At 28.3% G+C, this 25687-nt stretch overlaps 1 protein-coding gene across 1 annotated transcript; it reads left to right on the top strand.

The window, feature by feature from the left end:
- Positions 1-9193: 9193 nt before the first annotated feature.
- Positions 9194-13395, top strand: LOC114128582 (protein ROP-like). Its single transcript, XM_050207140.1, has 6 exons — positions 9194-9552; positions 9644-9739; positions 9806-10283; positions 10379-10566; positions 13093-13256; positions 13325-13395. Exons 1-6 carry the CDS (start codon positions 9392-9394, stop codon positions 13393-13395), a joined length of 1158 nt encoding a protein of 385 aa, XP_050063097.1. The 5' UTR covers positions 9194-9391.
- The last annotated feature ends 12292 nt before the right edge of the window (positions 13396-25687 follow it).

Raw genomic sequence — 25687 nt, 5'->3', positions numbered from 1 at the left:
TCTTGAGAGATCCGTCCCTAGAATTGGAGTGCACACGTTATCTGATTTTATGCCTCCAGGTCTCTCTCTCTCTGCCATTCAGCCTGCCACGCATCTGAAAGATAACCCTCACCTCGGCATTGATTTGGGTTCTTAACAAGAATGGTTTTCGTGACTTAAGCCTCGGATAAGCAATTCCGTTTTGCACTCCTGGGGCTTGTCGATGTTGTCCTTTTCTTTTAGCACACTGTTTTGTCTCCAAATACGAGAAGGTTATATGTTGGACAGGAAAGGTAGCCATTGTTTGTTTGTGCTCAAAACTGTGCCGGATGTTATGCATATGGCCCTCCTTAGTTGAATATCTACTACCTCTGTATGAGCACTTCCTACTGCCAATACTGGGGCACAGTATTCTGTGGCCGAGTCGACCAGGACTAATGAAAAGGTCCGAAGGACGCTTGTAGAAGCTTCCCATGTGGTACCCGCTAATTTGTTGATGAGGCCAATTCTAGTTTTAAGTTTTGCTGATACTTTATGCAGATGTGTCTTAAAAGTTAACGATCGCTATAGTGTAATGCCAACGTACACAGGCGTTTTTACATTTTTAATTTTTTCGCCGTAGAAGTAAACTGACATTTCCTTATTAGCTTCTCTGTTATTTAGATAGAACATTTTTGTCATAGTTTTAGATGGGTTCGGTCTAAGCCTTTATCTATGGAAAAATTGTTCTAACATTGATAGATTCGATGTCAGGGTTCTCTCAATATTGTCTAGCTTCTTGTCATCTGTATAAGAGAACATTTTTGATTCTGTAAATGGTATTTCATGAGTATATACATTAAAAAGAATTGGGGCTAGGACAGAGCCTTGAGATAAGCCATTGTTTGGTATTCGTGATTTGCTTTACAAATTTCCGAGATAAACTCGGAAATTCCTATTTCCAAAGCTGGCTCTTATGTATTGTACCAGGTGTGGCCATCATATGATATTTGATAGTTTCCATAGTAAACTGTCTTTCCACACCGTATCGTATGTTGCCGAGAGATCGATGAAGGTAGCTCCGGACTTAAATTTATCATTGTAGCTTTTCTCGAAATGGGAGTTTAAGTCTAGAACCAGGCCACAGCAACTCCTATTAGGTGGAAAACCTGTATGGTGAATGTGGGGATCTATGACAGATGCTATCCTTTTAGGAATAATTCTCTCTATGAGTTTTAAGAAAATACTTAGTAAGTCTACTTGTTGGTTTTCTTGATTTTGGAAGTGCAATTATATTAATAGCTATTTTCCAACGTTTAGGTATTTTTCCACTAACAAATATATCAAATACGACTATTGCGAGCCAAAAACGGGCTATTGGGCTTAGGTTATGCAAAGACTTCGGGTGTATTTTGTCTTTTACAGGCGCTTTCCCTTTTTGTAGTATATTAATTGCTCGGGAAACATCATGTATGCTGAAACGTTCAGTTACATTTGATTGAGGTTGGCAGATTTTGATTAAGTCATTTATTGACCCTTTTGGTGCTCATTTTATTAATAATTATCCTAAAGTTCCTCACTAGAACTGAGGATACTGCCTGCAGTTTTACTGACAGTGATTTGGTAGGGGCATGTTTACCTTCCAGTCTGCTTAGTAATTTCCATTCTTTGCTACTGTTCTTCTTTATATCAAGAAACTCCATTGTGTCGATCCACTTCCGGTCTTTGGCTTCATTCAGGGACGCTGGAAGGGATTTTCTTGATTCAATGGACGAGTTTTGTCTGTATTATGTAAAGAGTTCTTCTCATCCCATCCAGCAACGTATACTTTTTTGAAGCCTCTTGGCCCGGTCTTGGGATGTTAAGTTTTGCTGCTTTAGTTAGTTGGCTAGTGAATCTGTCTATACTACGGTGGACTTTGGGGATTTGATTAACAATCTGTTCTACATATTTTTGAAATCCTTGCAAATTATCCTTCCAAAAATTCCATTTGGGAATTTATAAGGACTTATGGAATAAAATAGTAATACCTAGCTTGATTATCATGAGTCGGTGTTGGATATTAGGGAAATCCATGATTATTGTCCTTTCATTTGGATAAGGTATACTATAGGTATCCAATGACACTAACGTAAGGTTAGGGTTATAACCGGAATATCATCTCATGGAACAAAAGGTATTTGGTCCTTTTAAGTTTTGGACAAGGTATAAGTCTTGGGACACAATTCATTAGTGTATTCTTCTAGTGCTTTGCCAACTTTGTCCGTTATAGCATATCCCCATAACGTGTTATGGCTATTGAAATCCCCCAAGATCAACGATGGTGTTGGGTGGTTTATAAATGTTGTATATGATTATATCTCCGACATTTACTCCGGTAACCGATGTATTATTTATCTTTGTAGGTGATATGGTAGTGTATGGTGAGACGTCTTTACGTATATAAATTGCCGTTCTTTGTCTCGGGTGATCATCATGACAAGCGAATAAGAACCCTTGTAAATTAAATCTATCAGGATGGGTGATCTCTGCAATATGTGTCTCCTAGAGCCAGAGTATATTTGCATTGTATTCTTTGGATATTCTTTCTAAGTAGATGCATTTGGCTCTGGATAGGCCTTTGATATTTATCTGAAGGATTCTGATAAGGTTTGGTAAATTTTCTTATTTAATTTTATTCACGAGGAACGTTGTCGGTGTAGCCCTGAAAAGGTCTATTTTGATTTGATACTGTGCTCATGGTAGGTCTGCGATCGGTAAACCGATGGTCGCTTGTCGTGTTGTTGGCTACTGGACGTGTTAACGATTTTTTATTATTAGCACGTGCAGAGGAGGCCTCGTGCAGGCTGTCAACACTCAACATACTCCCCCTATGATACTGATATCCACTATGTTGTAATAGTTTGTGAAGTCTGTATGTATTTATGGATAATATTTGGGTGATTGATTATTACTATGCTTCGGTTGTAATTTAGTCGTCCAACCAATGCACTCAGGTGTTCTCTTAAAGTAAATTATTTCTCCTACACAATAACTAATATTAATATACATTGAATTGTTCCTTTCTTTTGACATTTTATGTCCCTTAAATATGCAATCTCTAATTAAACTACAAAGAAATAATATTTGTCCATGTTTGATCATTATCAAGTTAACCGAATAACGTTCTATCTTTAAAATTAGCAATATTTTCAAAAGGTGTATCCCCAATGATTTTATTAAAACAGTTGTTGAATAATGTCTTCACTCGCATAAGCTCTTTGTCTAATATTCGCTCAGTATGCATGTTTGTTTTTATAACAAGAAACAAAGTAGAATTTGCACGCTTGACTTTGTGCATTACCTTTTGGGTGGAGTATCAGTATATGAATAAATCAATGATAAATATCATTGGACACACAGTATTCATAAAAGGATTTACTCGTAAAACAAGTAGCTCTAACTGGATTTATATTCTGAGAAAATAATCTCGAACAAAAGTTTTATAGAACTTTAAGATACATTTAGTACCTATTTGTGTTTTTTTAACTACATATAATTTAAAAATGTTCGTCAATTAATTATCTTTTCTTATCAGCACATGAAATTTACTTCTTGAAAAAGGAATAAATGGACCTATGATTGTCGACATTCAAAATTTGGAATGGTCTCTTTCATAATGTAATCGGGTGCATCACTCACATAACTAACTAGTTCTCGACTGACAATATCATAAAATACTTTACCTAAAATAATGATGATACATACCATCCACATGAGCCATTTTCGCTTCTGATCTATGCTATATTATCTAATAATCGTTTAACAGGCATTAACCTGACCCATCTAGCAATCTGGGAGTTTTGAATTTTATTTGTATCTATGGTATTACCTAATGAGTGCCTAAAAGAACGTAATAAATCAAAAATTGTAAACTTACTAATGGGTGCTGTAATTTAGTAACACTTCACACTAGTTCTATCAACTATAACTTTTTAAAATGATACACAGTCTTAGTTGATGTTGTTTTCTTTGATACAGCATATACTAAATTATATAAGTATAATTTAAAAATTGATCATTAGTTAAAAATTGCTTCATTTGTTTTAAGCTGTTGATTGCTCTGATACCCAAATAAATTTGTTATTCTTTCCAATTAAGTAAAATTATATTTTTTGTTTTAATGAACATTAGGTATGTGATACACATCGACAAAATCATCCCGTTACTCGTTAGCCCTAAGAAATGCCTGATTTTGTAGAAGATTTTAGGCGTCAAAAAAATTTAGTATTGCATCCATTTAAATTCAGCAATATCCAACATACATATTATATTAGTTGTTTGGTATCTATTTCGTTCAATTTTAATTGACGGCCAAAGTCTGTTCTTTTTGTGGAAGTATGAAAAGATAGTTTCATCTTTACTTTGTACTCATCCTTATATATATTTTTTAAAGTTCCGCAGTGGTTTCTGACCTATCGAATAATTCTTAGAATGTCTGTGGCATGAAAATCCATTTGCACAATTCTCTGTATTTAATTCAGTCCATTCGATTTTTCTGTTTTGGTAGTATTGTGTTAAATACGTCGGTGTAATAAATAAATAATAAAATGAGTCAAAAACGAAACAATATTAATATTAAGCCAAAAATTCTAAGAACTATTTAAGAATTAGTTGTAATTGTTTATTTGTATGTAAAGAATGTAGAAAATTGTTTAAGATCTCCCCCCCCCCCCATACAAAAATCTTGAGTGCGGGCCTGCAACATCTGCTGTTGTGCAACTGTTTCTTTAAACTATATCGTGAGATTAAAATAAAGTTGGACTGCGAATAGTCAACATCAATGGCATAACGATTATTATATTAAGACGATCAAGAAATAGGCATTTTCCATTATGGCTAGCTGAAGACAACTCTTAACCTTTTATCTGTGATAGATTCATAGATCTTACACTAATAGACGGTACATGGTAGTAGTTCCGGCGTCCACACGTGAGGGCACTGATCAAGGTAGTACATTGTACACAGCACATGCGCACTAGAAACATGGGATTGTACAATCATTGTAACCTTGCGCCTTATCAATACACACACCACGTACTATCGCAGCTAGATAAGACCGCTCCACCCACCTGTAACCAACCCGAATGTCTCGTCTATTAATATAAGGTCTATAGATAAATTACTCTATGATTTTTAACAAAACTGTTGTGGTCTTATTTGGACTAAATAATAAAACTGATTTTAACTGAAATATAGTATATTTAGTATAACCCCTTATACTTATAACCCTTGCTATATACTATATTCAGAATGAGATCGTACCTTGGCGTCTGACTTGTGGTGCGTATGGGCATGGCTTTGTTCCACGGCGCTAGCCACAAGATCGGAATTCAGAACCCTTTGTTTGACGAGTTGGGGGAAGCGTCTGACCTCGCGGACGAAAACTGATCGTCACTGAGGTACGATATTATTTTAAATAGAGTATCTTCTTCTTCTTCTTCTTCTTTAGCTTAACGGTCCCTGTAGGACCTGAGCTGCCACAAGCAATTCTCTCCATCTTTCCCTGTCCAATGTCAGGTCAACTGTCATATTTCTTCCCAGCATCTTGATATCTTTCTCTACCGCATCTTTCCACCTCGTTCGTGGTCTGCCTATTGGTCTTTTTTTTTGTATGGTCTCTGTTAGTACTTTTTTGATTATGTCGCCATCGGCTCTCCATACATGTCCAAACCATTCCATTCTCTTAATTTTTATATACGTCGTAATATTGGGTTTTGAAAATAGTCTGTATAGATCTTCATTCTTCCTTCTCTCAAAAATTCTTAACTCTGTATTATATATTGGGCCAAAAATGTTTCTAAGTACCTTTCGTTCGAATATTGCCAATCTGTTGCCATCGCCTTTCGTTGAGGACCATGTCTCACATGCATACGTGATTACTGGTCTCAGATAGCTTGTATAGAGTAAAGTTTTTGATTTTCTTGACAGTAATTTGGATTTTAGTAGCTTACTTATACTGTGATAGCACCGGTTCCCACTAGCTATTCTTTCACTTATTTCTCGATGCATGTCGTTTTTACTATTTATGTTCACTCCTATGTATTTGAAGTTTTCCACTTTTTCAAAAGTTAGATTACCTACTTGTAAGTTATGCTGATTTTCGTTGTTTCTAGAGAGTACCATAAATTAAGTCTTCTCTTGGTTTACGCATAGCCCCATCTTTTTACTAGCTTCCAACAATTCAGATGTAGTTTGTGTGATTTCTTGCCTGGTGTTGCCTAATATGACTATATCATCTGCATACGCTAATATCGATTCATTCCCTAATATCTCCACCCTTTGTCTATGTGTTAATTCTCTTATGACCTTCTCTAAACCTATATTGAATAGTGTCGGGGACAAGGCATCGCCTTGCCGTAGTCCTGAGTTAATTTCGAATTCCGATGACAGCTCTCCTAAAAATTTTACTTTACACATGGTCTTGGCATTGCAGAGTTTTACCATATCAACGTATTTCTTTAGGATACCAAAGCTAATCATGGCTTTCCATAACTCTTCTCTATGTATACTATCGTATGCCTGCCTGTAGTCGATGAATACCATATATAAGTCTTTATTAAATTCGTAATGTTTTTCCATTACTTGTTTGAGAATGAAAATTTGATCTGTTGTTGATCTACCTTTTCTGAAACCACATTGGTATCTTCCAACGATTTCTTCAGCAAAGGGAGTTAACCTCTCTAATAGGATTGAAGATAGTATTTTGTAACAGGTATCTAAAAGGGAGATTCCTCGGTAATTTTTTGTTTCTAGTATATTTCCTTTCTTAAATATTGGACAGATTATGGCTGTATTCCATTCTTCAGGTATCTGTTGTTTCTCCCAAATTATGTTGATCAGTTTCCACATTTCATTTTTCACTGCTTTTCCGCTATTTTTAAATAGAGTATAGCTGAATTATTTATTTACGAATAGGAAACTTGATTTTGTAAATTATAATATGTATAGAGATGATAGATGTTCCAATTCTACCAATTATTTAAGCCTTAAAAGCGGTAGGGATGTATTCTTGGTATATATAAAAACATTTTATCTAAGCTACTAAACAAGTAATTACCCCTGAAATTAATGTTAAACATTTATCTGTCAAGATTTTCATTAAGATCTCTAATTTTTTTTTAATTAATAACTTATTTCCTTCCTAATTATTTATCTTTATTATTTAAAAAATTTATATTCAGTGTTGAGTTTGTTTTCAATTTCATCCTAACCTCTCGTTTGTGAAAAAATCAACCTTTCATTAGATTTTAAATTACCTGACATTTTTTGTTTAAATAATGCTAATAGTCTTGCTTATTTATCTCTTTCAAATTTTCGTGTTTCTTACGTGTTGCATGTTTTGATTAAATTTTATAATTCTAAATATTCTAATCTTGATTAATTTTGCATTAATGGACTGTTTTGGTAAATGTATTTCATGATTCATTTTTTCAACTGAATAGTATTATTCCCCTCATGTTTTTTAGTTTATATTACTTCAAAAACTTTCTCAAACCTAATTTCAAACCAATTCTATTTTTCTTATCGTCTTTTAATTGGATTTATACCTTCTATAATCTCGAGATAAATTCAAAGACCAATATTTGCACTGATACTTCCCATACTTTAGTCTTAGTCTTGAATTGAGTCTCTGTATTCTATAGGTTAAGTTAGGTTAGGTTATTATATAATTATATAATATTTATTATTTTTTTGTTTTTAAGTCGTGGAAGATTTGCTCAAAGTACGCGAGCCAATAAATATGGACGCTATTTATTTAATAGCGCCAACACAAAACTCAATAACTGCTGTTACTAATGACTTTCCTAAGCTCGGAGTTACAAAATATAAAGCTGCTCACATTTTCTTTACTCAAGGTAAACATTTTGATATTTTTTACTTAAATTATTTATATATAACATTTAAACTAATATAATTTTTTTGTTACAAATTATTATTGAAGGGGCGTGGAATAAAAGTTGGTTTTATGATTAAATGTTTGTAATATATGGCCATATTATGGGGTATATCTATTAAAATACCACTAAAAAAATAATACTCATCTTATTTTCATTTGCGGAAAAGGGTTGAGCAAACCGGGGAATTAAAAAAAAAAATTTTATTATTTGTCTAAAGATATATTATATAAATATATTTATTATTTATATTTTAAGGTAAACTATACAGAATCATGTTTTAAAGTATTTTAATATATCTTTTGATTATTTAGGTATCTAGCCATTAATAGGAAATTAAATTTAACTTAGAAGTTATTAGTTATTACTATCACGTAGATTATTTGAAAATTAGAATGTAGTACCTATAATACCTAGTTAATGGGAAATTAAATTTTTTTGATCTTAATTAATTATACTCTAAATCGTATTTTGTCATATACTCGTATTCATATATTTTTTTTATATTTATAATTAATAATTATATTATCTATCAAGTAGTTGATAGCTGATTTATTACATTTTTAATTTTATCAAAAACTTTAACGCTTACATATAAACGTATACATGCTCTAGATTAAACTCAGTTATTTATAGTTGTAGTGCAATATTAAAACAGTATCATAGAGGAATATTTTATAACATTATTGAGTAAATAGATCATGTTATGGTAGTTGTCTGCATTTCAAATAATTATTATGTTGAAAGATACGGTACATCAGTGGTTTTAACACGCGGCTCGTGGGCTATATTCGGCCCGCAAGCCCTTTCGATGTTAGAATGAAAATTTTGATTTTGATTTTGTTTATTTTAGATTTAATATTAAAATTAGTAAAAAAAAAAAAGTGTTTTGTCCGCTAATCTTTGAAGTAAATATATATGGTTCGTTGGTAATTTAAATTTGAGACCACTGCAGTACGGTATGATGCTGAGGATATGGAGGGGATGGGTGGTTTCCTCTTATAATTTGTAATATGAATTTATTATGATTTTTTTTTGTTTTAATGTGACTAGCCTAGTATTAATATTTTGCTTCATTTTAATACAAGCATGTCCAGACCCACTTTTTCATACGCTCTCCGAATCACTTAATCTGCCAAAGATTAAATCTTGCAAAGAGATTAACATTGCTTTCATACCATTTGAAAGCCAGGTGCGTTTCATTTATACACGGATCAATTTAACTTTTCTAATTATTGACTTAAATAAATAGCTTAATATGTTTTTTATCTGTATATACTCCTTAGGTTTATTTTTTGAACTGCCACGATTCCTTTCAATCATTATATAATCCATTTTTTAAGACTGTTCGTACTTCTCACTTGGAAGAATTGGCAATCCGAATTTCCACCGTTTGTCATACGTTAAAAGAATATCCATCAGTGCGATATATTAATAATAATAAGGATACAACCAATTTCGAATTAGCAAACCTGGTCCTGGAAAAACTGAAAATAATGAAAGATTTAAATCCAAGCATGGGTGAAGGTCGTGGAAAATTACGTTCACAGTTAATTATAGTTGACCGGACGTTTGATTTGAACTCAATAATTCTACATGAGCTCACTTTCCAAGCTATGGCTTATGATAATTTTACAATGGAAAAAAAAAATTTTAAGTGAGTTAATAGTTATTAAATTAATTTTATAATTTTTTATAATTCCTATGATCGTATGATTTCATATTTTTTTATATTATTATCTGAAAAGTTTTACTGATGACAATGCTCAAAATGTTGCATGTTTCGAAGAAAGAGATATATTATGGACACAAATAAGACATCAACATATTTGCCATGCAGTAACGTATGTTAAGATTCTCCTTTGAAACTTGATAAGATAATTCTATAATTAAGATTTATTTTGTTTTAGTGTCGTGAACGAGAAATTAAAGAACTGTGTGAACTCTTTACGCACATTAACATTAACTGTTGGTACTGCTGCAAAGAGTTCATCGGTCTGGGACATGTCTAAATCTATTAAAATGATACCTGAACTAAATAAAGAAAAAGAAAAATGTTCTCGTTATATAAGTGAACTTCAAAAATGCATGGACTTATATGGAAAAGATTTAGTTAATATCTGTGGTTTAGAACAAAATTTAGTTATGAGTGGTATTACATTTGGCGCAGATTTCACAGATTTTTTAAGTGAACTGAAATCTTATCTAAATAATGTTAATGTATCTACACAGAACAAGATGCGGCTTATTATATTATTTATTTTGCATAAGGGTGGATTACCAGAAAATATTTTTAATGAATTTATTCAAATTGCTCAACTTTCGCCAACTAATATACAAACTATTATGAATTTGAATATTATACTTGGCTTTTGTACTACTAAAAAAGTAAATTATATACATGACTATTTATACAATTAATTATCATAATTAGTATTATTTCTAATGAAAAAAATTAATCAACCATTCTACTAATAATTTAGGAAGGCACAAAGATACAACTCCCATTTGGACATGGGACCCGCGTCAGTGATGAAAAATTCCCGGTGTCTCCATGGACGCCGTTGATCAAAAATTTAATGGAAAATTGCATTGAAAATAAATTGGATCCTGAACAATGTCCATTTGTAGGTGTTAATAAGTCTTCAACTGAAAATCATGCAGCATCAAGGTATAACAATTTGATACTAAATACTAAATCATAAATAACAGGAGTCGGAGTAATATTTTTATAAAAAATGTAAAAATAATTATATTCAACCATTTAATCCCATGTTTTGTATTAATAATATTATTTTTATAAAGAAAATAATAACTAAATATAAGTTATAAAATTTTTAGGTACATGCGTCCGTGTAATTATATTTTAATAATGAATATAATCAGGGGCGGACTGGGCCTGTATAGGCCTACTTTTCTAGAATTTTAGAGGGCACCACATTCAAGAAAATCCAGATTACTAGTGGGAAGTATTACATTAATAAATGTATATTCTTAACACTAACCTATTTATCTGTACCTATAGAATATTACTTACAAAATTAATAAGTAAAATAGCATTTGTTTAAATAGGTAATAGTTAATAATTTATTATTATAATATTATTGGGCTGTTATAATTTATAAATAATCCTAATCCATATTCCGTAGATTAGTATTCATGGTTTGTATGAAATTCTACTAATATAATTTTTTATTGAACATCCCAATATTTTACTATTTATTTATGGTTACATTCTATTCAATAGAATCTATTGTATTGTAATAAATTTTATTATTTGCATATATTTATTAAGCAAATAATTTTCTAATAACATGAATATTTTTCGTGCATTCCTTTAGTAATTTATTTTTTTTTCAAATTCACTTTTATATTCTATTTTTCACTCATAATTACTTGTTATATTTTAATATAAATATCAATAATTATTAACTATTTACTATTAAGTAGTAATCAATAAATATTAAAAAAAAAAATACAATAACACATTAAACAGTCTTTCAATCTGTGATACAATCAATTACAGTTGTACATATAATATATTTTATAATTTGATAATGTTAATCTAAATTTTTATTACTTATAATACCAACTGTAAAAACATTATACCAATGTCCAATATTATATAGTTATGACGGAGTATCGATTATAGTACCTATTCATTGTCATACTTAGAAATTACAGTTGAGGGTTTTAGATGTGTAATAAAATAATTTTGACCACATGAAAGTTGTTGATGAAGGGCTGCATAATACAAGGGCTACTGTCCTATAGGACAGTTCATAGTAGGCCAGTGAACCAGTTCGCCTCTGATCATAATTTGTAATAATTTGTGGGAATATTATTATTTATATCAGGCGTGCCCAATCCGCAGCCTTTGACTATTCTATGAAATTAGAAATTTCTATTGGTAGAAATAAAAATGAAAATTATAATTTACACAAATTATAATTACAAATACCTATTTTTGCAATTTTTGATTTTAATAAATAAAAAAAAATATATATCAGATTATAGAATATTTAATAAAAATATATTAGTGTCAAATTTGGGCTTGTTTTTCTGTAATCAATCTTATCCAATATCATGGCATTCGGTATCAATTTTGCGCTTTTAAATTTGAGACATTTTAATAACTAAAATTTTATATTTTATTTTTTTGATTCATCCAACATGCTTGTTGTACAATTTATTTATAAATTGTATGTATTGAAAAAAAATGTGAACTTATAGTTTTAAATATAAATAATATAGATAATATTAGAGAAATGTTATTTTTAGATTTTAATCGCATTGTATTCATTACTCGTGTAGCTTACACTTATTTTTGTTGAACATATCTTTAAAATATATTAATCTATCATTCGTTTAATGCAAAAAAAACCTAATTACATAAACTAAATTATTTTTACCACTTAACTGTTATAAAACTTATCTTTGTGAGTTGTAAGTGTAATATTTTATTTTTATTTAAAAATAAAAAAAGCATGTACCAGGCATTGTACCTATTATCAAATTTGCAAATATTAATTGAACAAAGAATTTAAAATAATTATTTAATACATTACTAAATTATATTTGGCGTACACATTGAATCGTCCTACGAATAAATATTTAATTAATATAATAACTATTATAGTTCAGGAGCGTCATTGGCGGTACGCAGGGTATACATTTGCGTACCTAAAATTCTAAATTGTAATTTTTGGCCCACAAGGCACATACATATGGCCCGCTCGGCCACATCACAAAAAAAAATAAAAATGATATTTTTATAATTATATTAAAATAATAAATTAATATGTAAATATTATGATAATTGATAATTGATTGATTGATCAAACAACCGTTGTATGATAATAACTTGTAACCACAAATTTTACTGATTTATTCTGTGTATATCTATTGTATTGATTTATATTGTTAAGTAATTGTTTTTATTTAATTTGACTGTTGAAGTTTTAATTTGTATTAAATTTAGACATTTATAGCTTTTGCACTGCTTATTGCTTGTATTATGTCATTTTACTTTATTTTAATTGTGTTAATAATTATTATTATATACTATTATACTATTATTATATAATATTAAATATATTAATAATGTCAAATAATATGTCAAGAAAAAAATAAATAGTGGCTTGCTCTATATTTATGCATACCAAAAATAAAAATTGAAATGACGCCCCTATTATAGTTCAAGGTATACAGCGCCTAACGCAATGTGGCACAAACCAAAAGCTTCGACCGAATTTCAAGGTTCAAGAGTCATAATATACATCCTGGGAGGAGTCACATATTCAGAAATGAGATGTGCGTATGAAGTGTCCAATAAATTCAAAAACTGGGAAATTATAATTGGTAAGTAAAGACGTTTATTTTGATAAAAAATATGATCGTTAAACTACATTATTTGTGTTTTTGTGTAGGTTCATCAAACCCACTGACACCTAATGACTTCATCCAAAACTTGTCTGAATTAAACAAACCGCCCCATTAGGTGAAATTTTATATTTACATTACATTAACTTATATTTGATTGTAGTGGAAAGAATGTAGTATTTTTAATCTATTTATCTTTTGTTATTATATAGATATTTATTTTTTTAAGGTTAAATTTTAATCACAAAAAAAAATGACATTACTCAAAAGAAGTAATTAATTAATAATTTTATGAGTAAACGGTATTGTTTATTGGTTAAAAATTATTTTTAACAAGACCGTCTATGAACTCAATTTTAATTTTAATACATATTTAATAGCACAATTAAAAAAGATATTCTAAACGATGATTATATTATTGTTTATTATTATATAATATTATATATTTAATTAGTTATTTGAATAACTTGCTTGTTCAATTATTGTTTTTGAACAAAATTGTAATTTGCACTTAGCATGTGTTCAAAGTAATGGTCAGAGTTTTAATGTCAACAAAAATTGTATTTGATCCGTTAATATTTAAATATTTTATGCACAACTTTGTTTGTGTTCACCATATTACAGAACTATGTGTATAAATTTAATTTTAAATAAAATAAAAATTATGATATAATAAATTATATTACAATTTAAGAAAACAATATTATTTATGTTATACAATGAAACGCTTAAAAATAATATTTTCTAAATCAAATACAAACAAAATGACTATTAAATAAGAAAAAATTCTAAAAGCCTGTTATAGCCTGGCTAAAATAATATTACTTTTACACAATATGTATCATAAATAAAGTTTATAAAATTTTATAAATATATAAAATAAATAATATAGGTAATAAAATATTTTTAAGGTATCTAAGTTACCTACTGTGTAGGTAAAAAATGTGCCTATAACCAAAATGTTTAATGCTCTAATTTTTTTTATTTATTAAAATATTTATTTAAAAGTTAACTCATTCGTGACATTTTATTAAATTGAAAAATATTATAAAATTTTTTTTTAACATAACTTAAATTACTATCATGTTACTTATTTAAATCATACGTTTTTAATGACTACCTACTCAATACATTACCTAGGCCCTAGAGGTATATTGTGTCCATCTGTCTATCATGTAATTAATTACCATGGTTCATTGTCACCAATATCTTTGTTGATCTTGTATAATAATTACCTATTTGACAATTTTATACATTTATCATTACGTACCTCAAATAATATATCATTGTTCTATGGCATTAGATAATTTATATTATGTTATGTTTCATAACATAAAACCATAGAGTATTCAATAAGTCAATTAAATTTATGTCAAACAAAATGACAAAATAAACCTATGTAACTTATGTTACAACTGACAATAACTGTTAGTTAGATATTTTTAGTTACCTATTATTTAAATCATAAACTAAGTACATACATAAAAAAAATATATACACAAACTTCAAAACAGTAAACGCTCATTGCATACAATTTTATTTTGAAGCAATTTGATTTTAACTCTATTATCATGGTATTGCGAAATTATATTGATTTTATGGATACATTATATATCTACTTAATATTTGAATCCAATGATTGCACAAGATATTCATAAAAGAATCAAGAAACTATACACCTACTTTTATTTATCTTCTAACATAATTACAATAACAAACCCATATTATGTATGTTAGTATATTAATTTTCAATGAATTATGATATTTCTTTGTCTCGTTAGCGAATTTTCATTTAGATACTCTTATTTAATTATTGTTAAAAGTTGCGTGGGCAAAATGTTTTGATATAAGTACAAATTATAATATAGTATTACTTATTAGTATATACAAATCGTGTAATTTTTATCGTATACCTACTCATTGCTCGTTTTAACAATAGCACAAAGGTAAAATATGTATCATTATACATTAATTTGAACTTTAAAATATCTTATAAATTAAAACCACTTTAATAATAATTAATAATTATTTGACTGAAAATAAATATACTTATCTAAAATCTCCATAATTTGTATCCATTAAATTTTAATTGTACGTACCTATACGAATTAAATAAAAATGGGACCTAAAGCAAATCTTTATGGTTTTTATTTGATGTGTCTCAAACCTCGACTAAATTTATTTATTTGAATTATTTCATCAAGTTTTGAAGATCGATACTAAAAATTAAGTACAAAATCATACTGTTTATATACAATTTTGAACGAAACTTTTCTTGTTGAAATTTTGGTTATAACAAGATATAATAAAATAAAATATTTAATGTAATATATTGTTACTCTCAACTCTGTTAGTCTTGTGAACATTAATTTCAACCAACAGCAATAAGGAGTATACTATTTAGTATTTAGTGATGTGCCACGAGAAATATTCTCGGAAACAAAGAATATTAAGAAAAATTCTTTAAAAAAAAAAGTATAGCTACCTATATAGTAAAATAACTAAAATTATATGAGTATGAGTGGACAAAATAACGCAAGTGAAATAATACTGATTATCTAATAACTATTATATTTTAGGTATTCATAGTTTATCAATGTTTTTTTTTTCTAATGAACAATAGGATTTAAATGTAATAGTTTTTAAAAAAGCCTTAAACCTATAAAATATAATTAAAACTTAATTTTAAATAGTAATTTCAGGAATTCGTTACTTCGATTTTCGGTATACATACCTATAAATCGTAAAAATCATAAAATTGATAAAATAAACAAATAATTAAACCTAATCGGATTTATTTATTTTACACAAATAATTATGAAACATAAAAATAAATTGAACATATAATTTCATGTAGTACATAATTTAAAATTGTTCTGCAGCAAAATATTTGGTTTGGTATTTTGTAGATGCTGAACAAATATTTGAAAACGACCATGTTTTAAAAGATGTTTTTATTTTTTAAATTCTTAACAAACGAGGAATGTCGTGGTTTTTTTTTAATAATTTTATTATTTCGTTGTTGAAATAAATATTGTAGAGAAACTACCAAAATCTTGCCCTAACGTTTCTGGTGCATGGCTCACGAATAATTAAAATTCACTATTTCCACTATGTTTATGATTATGAGTTATGACATATGATACGATTCCTGGCAATCCTCTTCGGAGGCTGAAAAGAAAATGATGCAGTCTTAAATCTTAATTAAAAACTATTAATTTCAACTATATAATATAATATAGTAACAAATTAATCTAACTTATGTATTTCATAAAGCGTCGCCATCGGATATCTGCTTTCTTCATGTATGTCCATGTATCATATACATGTATCGTATCCATGTACATGTATCATATAATATTCTTTTCTCCTTTTTTAGCATACGCCATACACGTATCTTGTTAAACTCATTTACAAATTGTATGGTTTTCAAAAATATTTTTAATTCATATTCTTAACGTACGGAAAATGTAATGTGTTGTATATTATTTTACGGGTTGAAAAGTGTGATAAAAATATCTTCATGTATCGCACTATTTCCTTCAATCTAAATCGTCAATAGTTATAGCAACCTTATAAACTGGAATTTTTTTTTTTCTATTCATCTCGTGCTAACAATATATTTACTTTAACTTTTGGCCGTCTTAATTTATACTGAAGTTACTATTTAAATACTCGATTCATAATAATAAATCAAATTTTTAAATAGAAAGATAAACGCTGAGTGCTACTTTGGCATTTTCTATTGACATAATAAAAATCAACATTTTTATTATTGAACTTTTTAAAATCAGCCATCAGGTACCAAAACGAAGTAATAATATTAAATGTTAATTATTAAACATACGGCGGATAGTTTCAATAATATCATAATTCATTTCTAAAATATATTATAATGGAAAATGAAAAACTTATTATCTGTAGCTATCATCAACCTATTTTAAAAACAATAAATTATATTATGCTTCACTTGAAATTTGAATGATTTTATTCGATTTACTTAACATTTTTCATGATATATTTTTACTAGATATACTGAATATTTAATTTTCTGACATGAATGTGTGATGCTAAAATAATTATCAATCACAAATATGTATTAAAAAAACAATTATTTCAATATTTCAATATAAAACTTTTTTTTGTGGTTATTATATACTTATTACTATTATTATGTACTTATGATTTTATGATGATAGATATTATTATAATGTTACGATTGGCGAAACAAATTTTTTTTTTCATTTATATTTTACTTAAAGAGTAAAAGTGTCAAATATTTAAGTGCCAAAAAGGTTAGGTTTCATTTGGGATTAGTGTTCTTATGTGTACATAAGTACATTATACATTATACATATGACTATAACCTATAGCTTCCAGGCGTTAAATTGATATTTTTAAACTTTCATAAATAGTTTATGGTTTGAGATTGTGACTCATGTATGTATCTTGTACTTTTCCATATTTATGGGTGAATAAAAGACTTTCTCAGTATATAAAAAATTAAATCATTAAATTTTAGAAAATGTATAGAAAAAAAATGATGATTTTGAAAGTTTGTTTCTTAATTATGGTAAATATTTCAATCTGTTAAATTTCGGCAGAGATTTGGAAAAATGTAACTATTTTATCCAAAACTTTTACTTAAGTTGTATGTATTATATAGAATACAATTTCGTTGCTTATAAATTTTAAACACATGCAGATTACACGACTTTCTAAGTATTTTAAAGATAAAACATATAATAATTTATACCTATAAATATAACTTATACTATCTATATAAAGGTAATAATTTTAAGATAAGTCATTTAAAATTATCATCGATATTTCTACGGATTGTTTTAATTTAATGATATTTTTGGTACTTGGAACATTTGACACGTCCACCCTTCCCTAAAACTAATTAACTTTATAACTAGTATAATATATAATATATGTCTTATGTAACTTATAGTAAAAATTAAGATAAACATTAAATTATGTGTTTTTTTCGTGTGAGTCGTTCTGATGCTTATTGATCAGTAACTGAGATATCTACATTAGTAATAAATATCGAGTATCTTGCATTTAAATATTTTGTGTGAACTTGTAAACATTTATCAAGTAAAGTTATTTGTTATTTATACCTACTTTTTAGATGGGGACAAACAAAGTTTCAGAAAACCGTCATAATCGACCCAATCATTTAATTATGATTACCGCATTATATGAGTAGTTTCGTGAAATATAATTTCTTTTTAAAAAAGGCTCCGCATATTAAGCTTTAATTCTTGGGATGATTTTTAATTTGGATTCTATAAGGTTTTAACTTTGATATATTTTGGCAAAAAAACTTAATTCATTTTTTAAATAATTTATACTCATTTGAATTACCTATTAATTATCATTAATCATTTCACTCGACACTCAAAATATCGATATACTATCCTACATCATATCCTATACGAATCTGGCATCGATCCGGATGACGATTGCCAAAGACTACTTTTGACCGATAATTATTATATCAAGATACATGTTTACGGAGTTTTCGAGTAACTTATACTTACCTAATGTACAAATGCAAGATACATATTAATATTAATCATTAACTTTACTTCAAAACTAATTTGTAATTTACATATTTAAAATTTAAACTTTAAGCCTATATTATATTATAACATTATTTAGTCGAATAACGTATACATTAAGTATAACTATGCTTATTAAAAAATATAATCTGTGTGTTGCGTTAATACAAAATAATATATTATACCTATCTAATCATTACTTGATTGAATATTTTGATTAAAATTATACTATAATCTACTTGGTGTTGTGATGTTTTGTTAATCCTTATCTTTATCTAATAATTATATTTGTTCTATTATAGCAGTGGCATATGATCAGAGTAAAGTTCCGAGGTAAGAAAATGTGCATACATGTCATAATATTGTACGTTCATCAAATAGGTAAAACCAAATGTGTATTGTGTATAGGTAGATATTTTTTAATGCAAAAATCAATCGATTTAAAATAGGCATTGTATGATATACTTCTATGAAATAATAATAATAATAATAATAAAAGTTTATTGGAACAACATCAATTAACATGGTTAGATAGACAATATAAATAACAAAAGTTGCAACTCATCCTATAAGCAAATAAGCTTGAATGCGGATGAGTTGAGTTCTATTACCTACGCGGTGTATAACAAAAGTGCAAAATATAAATAAATAAAAAAAAAAGATAATAAGTTACAAATTAATTATTTCAAATTACAAAAACAATAAATCTAAGATAGAACACTAATTATATGGTTTTTATATTGAATAAAATTAATTAAAAAACATTTATATTATATACTCGTAATAATATAACACCTTTGATAATAGTGCTTTGATTACCAAAATTAGTTTTATTATGAGGAATATTTAGGTTGTTATTATTTTTTAGTCTTGTATGGTCTTCATGCGATGGTTGGTAATCCATAATATTAAGTTTATAATTGTATACATATATAATAAAATTTGACGTTCATATGATATTCTAAATGGTTGAACATGTATTGTATTAATATTTATAGAAATAATCTATACGCGTGTATGTAACTATCTGTACTTGTACTCAAACTGGTATACAGTGTAAGTACTTATTTATACTATTTCCTTGACAGATAGTCAAGTATAAGTAAGTATATCTAAGTAACTAGTAAGTATAAGAAATAAGTACCTATCTACAAGTAATACTATATAGTATAATAGTCATATTATTCTGGAAAAATACATCGTGTACGCGTATGGACGCTGTACTTATAAAATAAAATAATAGGTATTACAATATTACAATATAAGTGCATTATTTTACTTAAGCGACCTAAGCAACACACGTTTTTTTTGTTTCATAATACATATACAATATACATATATAATATATATAATATTGAATGCATGACTATTGAAGTATACTTTATGAAATTTATTTGAAAACCCCTATTCGTCGTCGTCATCGTCGTTGTGTCGAAGGCGAGAGACAATAATATAATATTACTATATTACAAACGATAAATAAATAGCTTTATACAATGTGACTAGGTACCTATATTATAATATTGTAATAGTCATTATCTTCGTAAGATCATCATATTCTGCACCGCCGTACCCGTAGGGAGATATCTATTCTCCACTAGCTTAAAGGGGAAAACGCGAGTTGGATTCCGAGATATTTGATGCCTTAAAAAAACATGAGTTGGGTCCGCGGTAATATTTATTACTAAATAATATATAATATTTTTTATTTTTTAAAATTAATCTAATTAATAATAATTTTTACATCAGACCGTTACCTTTACGTAACAAAAAACAAAATTTTTGAGAGACATTCTAGCCAACCTCCAAGTGGTGTCTCCTGGATAACGCAAATAGGCTAGTCCTAACTCATGTACTCCATAAAATCAATGGTGGGCATTAACTTGTTAAAAAGTTAATTTTTTTTAACTTTTTAACTTAACTAGTTAGTTATTTTTATTTTTAACTGATTAACTTATTCAGTAGTAGTTATTTTTGTTAACTTGCCCACCTTTGCATAAAATATACCGGGACTCAACTCATGTACTCCAAAAAATATACCGGCACCTAATTCATGTACCCCATAAAATATATCGGAACCCAACTCGAGTTTGTCCGCTTAAAGACGACGTTTCCAGCCCTGGGCACAGAATAATTTAGATTTGTTTTGATATCATCTATAGGTAATTATTATAATGCAAAACAATTATTTTATTCACAAGATATTATTGCATTATAAAGACTGTTTTATGATGCGTTATTAATTTTTGTGTTCTCTTTTTTAAAAAATTCCATCTTGCCACTTCTATACGTCGCTACAAACCATAAACTTCTTATAAAATGTATTATAAAATATTTAAAAGTAACCCGCGTGTATGAATTGTAGTATATTTAAATACTTTATAAGATGATAAACTAAATGTCTATGGTTAAATCCATATTTGCATTGTTACTTAAATTTTTAAATATTTAACAATTATGTTGGAAACAATAAAGTCAAGTGTACAATACAATAAAAAGAACAATTGAATTGTATAATCACAAAGAAAAGATCTTATAAATTAAATTATCAAAATATCCCATAATATACTTATTTATAAATTATTTGGTTCCAGACTGAAGATGGAAGACAAGATTTCCACAATTTTCTTATATACCAAGATGGAGAATGAAGAACTGAAGAAGTCATATTATATTGCTTAATGAGTTATCGGGATTATGTTTCAAAAAAAATAAATAAATACACGGAGATAATATCTATATATTTGTACTGTATGTACAATTAAACGTCGATAAAACGGAATCTTATTTAACAAAATAGTATGTTCAATGAACTATAAAATTCGGCTTTATCTGGCGTTTAACTGTGTCATACAAAACGTACATTGCGTGAAATGTGATAAATAAACCAAGCCTCAAACCTACATCAATGACATTTTTATATTAATTTTACCATTAAAGGCCATACGCGATTAAACTATTATAGCAATATTAAATTATTTGTTTATTATTCATTTCCAAACCATAGACTTCTTATAAAATATATTATAAAATATTTTAAAAGTAATTGTTTATAGATTATTGTGTATTGTAATCAAATGTTTTGTATGATGTTAAACTTAATGTATATGGTTAAATCTAAATTGTATACTTGTTATTTAAACTTTTATCTTTTCTGACAACTGTAAATATTTTTAAGCGATGCTTAGGTACCTATATCCATACTCCATAGACAGTGTTCAATTCAGGTATACTTCAGGGGGTGTCGAATACCTCCCCCTGAAATTTCTTTCGCACCCCCAACAAATGCTAATTTCAACAAATGTACCTATTTATTAAACGCACAAAACTCGTTATGATTTGCAGACCTAATGGCTATCGATAATATATAATTTATTTATATCAATGTTTTTATAACCTAACCATTCACCAATGAAAAAAAGTGAACCCCCACAGAATTTGTCTGGATTCAACACAGCCCTTATATATATAAGTCTGTACTTAGTATAATACTTAGCATAAGGTCTATATGTATACCAGAGAATAATTATTGAATTTATTATTATTACATGTTTAATTGTACATAATATACTTTAGTAATGTTTTTAAAAGTATGTTTTTTTAGATTCTGAACGAAGTGATGCATGTATTGATTTTACAAGAAGTGTGTTTTTTTTTTGTGTCGGTGTACCTACAGTATAACTTGTTGTAAGAATGCGCTTCAATTTCAAACTTCAGGAGTGGTTTTCGATAGCAAAGAGAATATTCTTGTTGCATTATAAAGATCAGAGTTAAAATCCAGTTTAGTTTCCAGAAGTTTTCAAAAAAATTGGGAAAAACAAAAGAAAAGGTGACGGAAAAACGGGAATTTTTACGCAAAACTAGTATTCGAAATAATCGATTTTTTTATATGGTTGTAACTTAAAAATGAATCACTGTAAATACTTTAAATTTTCACAAAATATTTATTTTTGTGTTATCTATATACAATTAAATTTTCAAAATATTTTGGTTTTTTTTTGAGTTATTTATGTACAATTGAAATTTTCGATTTTTCTAAGTATTTTTACTTTTTTTTTTCCTTTTTGCACAAGTAATTTTGTACCTAGTTGAATATTTAGATATAAAATCTTTTAGATTTACAACTAAGGTTAAACAATTCACCTCTAAGTTTTCTATAAGTTTTCCTTCAAATAGTTATAGAAAAAACTCGACGCCCATTATAGGAAAAATATCATGAGCATTTGAATTTGAATTTTTTACGAAATCGCGTAACGATAACGATTTATCCTCAAACGATTTTCAATATTTGTTATTTAAAAAGTATAAGTCGTAGATACTTGAAAATTTCACCAGTTATTTAGATTGGAATTTTCTTTACATGATTTAATTTTCAAATATTTCGCTTATTTTAAAGCTATTTATAGGTATTTGAAATAGTTGTTTTTGTTTAGTTTTTTTTTTATAAATATCGATACAAATTTTTTGACTAAGTCAAAATACTTGAAAATTTAATACATAATTTATGATGAGTGATCTTATATAGTGATTTAAAAATTATAAGAATACATAGGCACAATTTTTTTTTATTAGCATTTGAATTTCAAATATTGACAAAAGTTAAAAAATTAAGATTTTAATTTTTTTGTTTTGAAATGTCTTCCCATTTCCTTATAAAGGGTTTTAAATGTAAAACATAATGTAATCAAATATTTATTTTACGAGTATTTATTACATGAATATTTTAATGTCTGATGTTAGGTATTATTTGGAATGTTTTACCTATTTACAATATTTTTTAAGTATTTAACTCAGTGGCGTCATTTCAGTTTTCAATAAAGAGAGGCAAAGATTTTTTTAATAATACACATATACATAAATTGAATACATGATTATTGAAATTTACAATAATTGCAAAAGGGTACTTATTTATAAAATTCCACACATAGGTCACTCGCTCGAAACCGATTGATTTCACAAAACGGGTAAATTTGCTGTGTTGACGTTTTTGTTTGAAGGAGATAACGGGGAGAACGTTATGTTTTAAGTCCTACACGATTTTTCTTATTCTCGTATTCAAACGAAAATGAAATATAAATTAATATACTTGCACATATTATCCTTTTTACACGTATATTAATTTTCACCGTGTCAGCAGCTATTATACGCGCAACGAGATCTGGTGTCGACAACACTGTATTACGACGTCGCTCGATTTAATTCCACCGATTGTTTTCCATCGAAAGAGTCGTGTTTTCACGCGAACAGATGGCGTAACGGGTACCCTGTTCGTCGTCTTCGTCGTGTCGAAGGCGAGAGACAATAACACCAAAATATTATTATTACTAACGATAAATAAATAACTCTTTACAATGTGACTATAGGTATTATGTAAAACGTCATTATTTTCGCGTGATCATCATGTCCTCTGCCGTCCGCGTAAGGAGATATTCTCCACTCGCTTAAAGCCGCCCTGGTCAGCCCTGGGCACAGAATAATTATTTAGATTTGTTTTGATGTTATTATCATTAACAGCTCGCAGACGGAACTATCATCTGTATAGGTAATTATAGTGAAAAACAATTATTTTATTCACACGATATTATTTCATTACAAAGACGACTTTTGATTTTTATGTTCTCTTTTTGAGAAAATTCCGTCTTGCCGTCTGCACACGTCGACCTGGACTCGACCGCTGCATAGTGCAAAATAATGGACCGATAGTACTGCAGTATTGTAGACGCGCAGCAGCACAAACACGTTCTGCTGTTCTGGTGTTTTGCAAGCCATTTTATTCATACACACACACACTCGTGGACAACACACGCGAACAAGTATGAAAATAGAAACATAATATTATAATAATTTATAACATAAAATATGTGATGATGATGGTGCACCGTTTCCGGTTTCGACATCGCGCTCCGTTTGCGGCGTGACGAGTCGAAAAACACGCGAAAAACAGCAAATACTGTTATTCTCATATTACGACGGTTGTACGACAGTAAGTGTGTAGATCTAATTTTTAGGTATACCTACTTGTCGGTTATGTGTGGTGCGCTTGATGCGCTTTTTTTCCACGTTGAGAAAGTTTCATATCAATTTTGGTGTGTTATTTTTGTAATATATTACTATAAATTCTGCAAATATTCTGGGATAATTATGCGTTGAAATGGCACAGCGACTAAATGAAAGTGCGGTGGAACGGGATACGACCCTAGCTTGTATACTTATATAGGTACGACATAGGAAATACTCGTCATTAAACGCCTTCAACCCGATCGACACTTTTTGTAGACAGCATTCGATATTATAAGTCATTTAAAAAAATCAAATATTAATAAGTAATAACGATTTTGAACCTTCTGTTAGCTTATAATATCATAAAATGGGTGCATATATTTCGTGATATTGCTATTAAATAATCATAATTTATTTTACTATAATAGTATTTAATTTTTCTCGAAAACATTTTATTTGTTTATCATAGCATATAGTTATAGTACCTATATAATTATACATTATATTTTATCATATAGTATTGCAATTGACCTTTGAGTGAATATCAACTCACCGTAAAAACGGTATGAATGTAAGCTCATAGTTCAAATAGTCTCGAAAGTATAAACTACAAAACATTTCTTATCAGAGTCCATCTTTCAAATTGAAGATCGAGCAATTTTATCAACTACCAAATACAGACACATACACAAATAAAGTCAATACATTTTTTTATCAATCAGCTCAGAATGTAAAACATGATTAGGTAGGTACCTACCTACATACGAATTTAGATTATTTACTATAGTCGAAATCGAATGGTGTGGCTGTGCTTACACCATTTAAAATAATATAATT

The sequence above is a fragment of the Aphis gossypii genome, chromosome X (genome assembly GCF_020184175.1).
Source record: "Aphis gossypii isolate Hap1 chromosome X, ASM2018417v2, whole genome shotgun sequence".
Taxonomy (NCBI): domain Eukaryota; kingdom Metazoa; phylum Arthropoda; class Insecta; order Hemiptera; family Aphididae; genus Aphis; species Aphis gossypii.
This window is presented reverse-complemented; position numbering and strand designations above follow the sequence as displayed.

Coding starts and splice junctions, on each gene's coding strand:
- LOC114128582 (XM_050207140.1), top strand. CDS start 9,392: ATGAAAGATTTAAATCCAAGCATGGGTGAAGGTCGTGGAAAATTACGT. Junction 9,553..9,643: donor ATGGAAAAAAAAAATTTTAA/GTGAGTTAATAG, acceptor TTATCTGAAAAG/TTTTACTGATGACAATGCTC. Junction 10,567..13,092: donor GAAAATCATGCAGCATCAAG/GTATAACAATTT, acceptor CCCCTATTATAG/TTCAAGGTATACAGCGCCTA.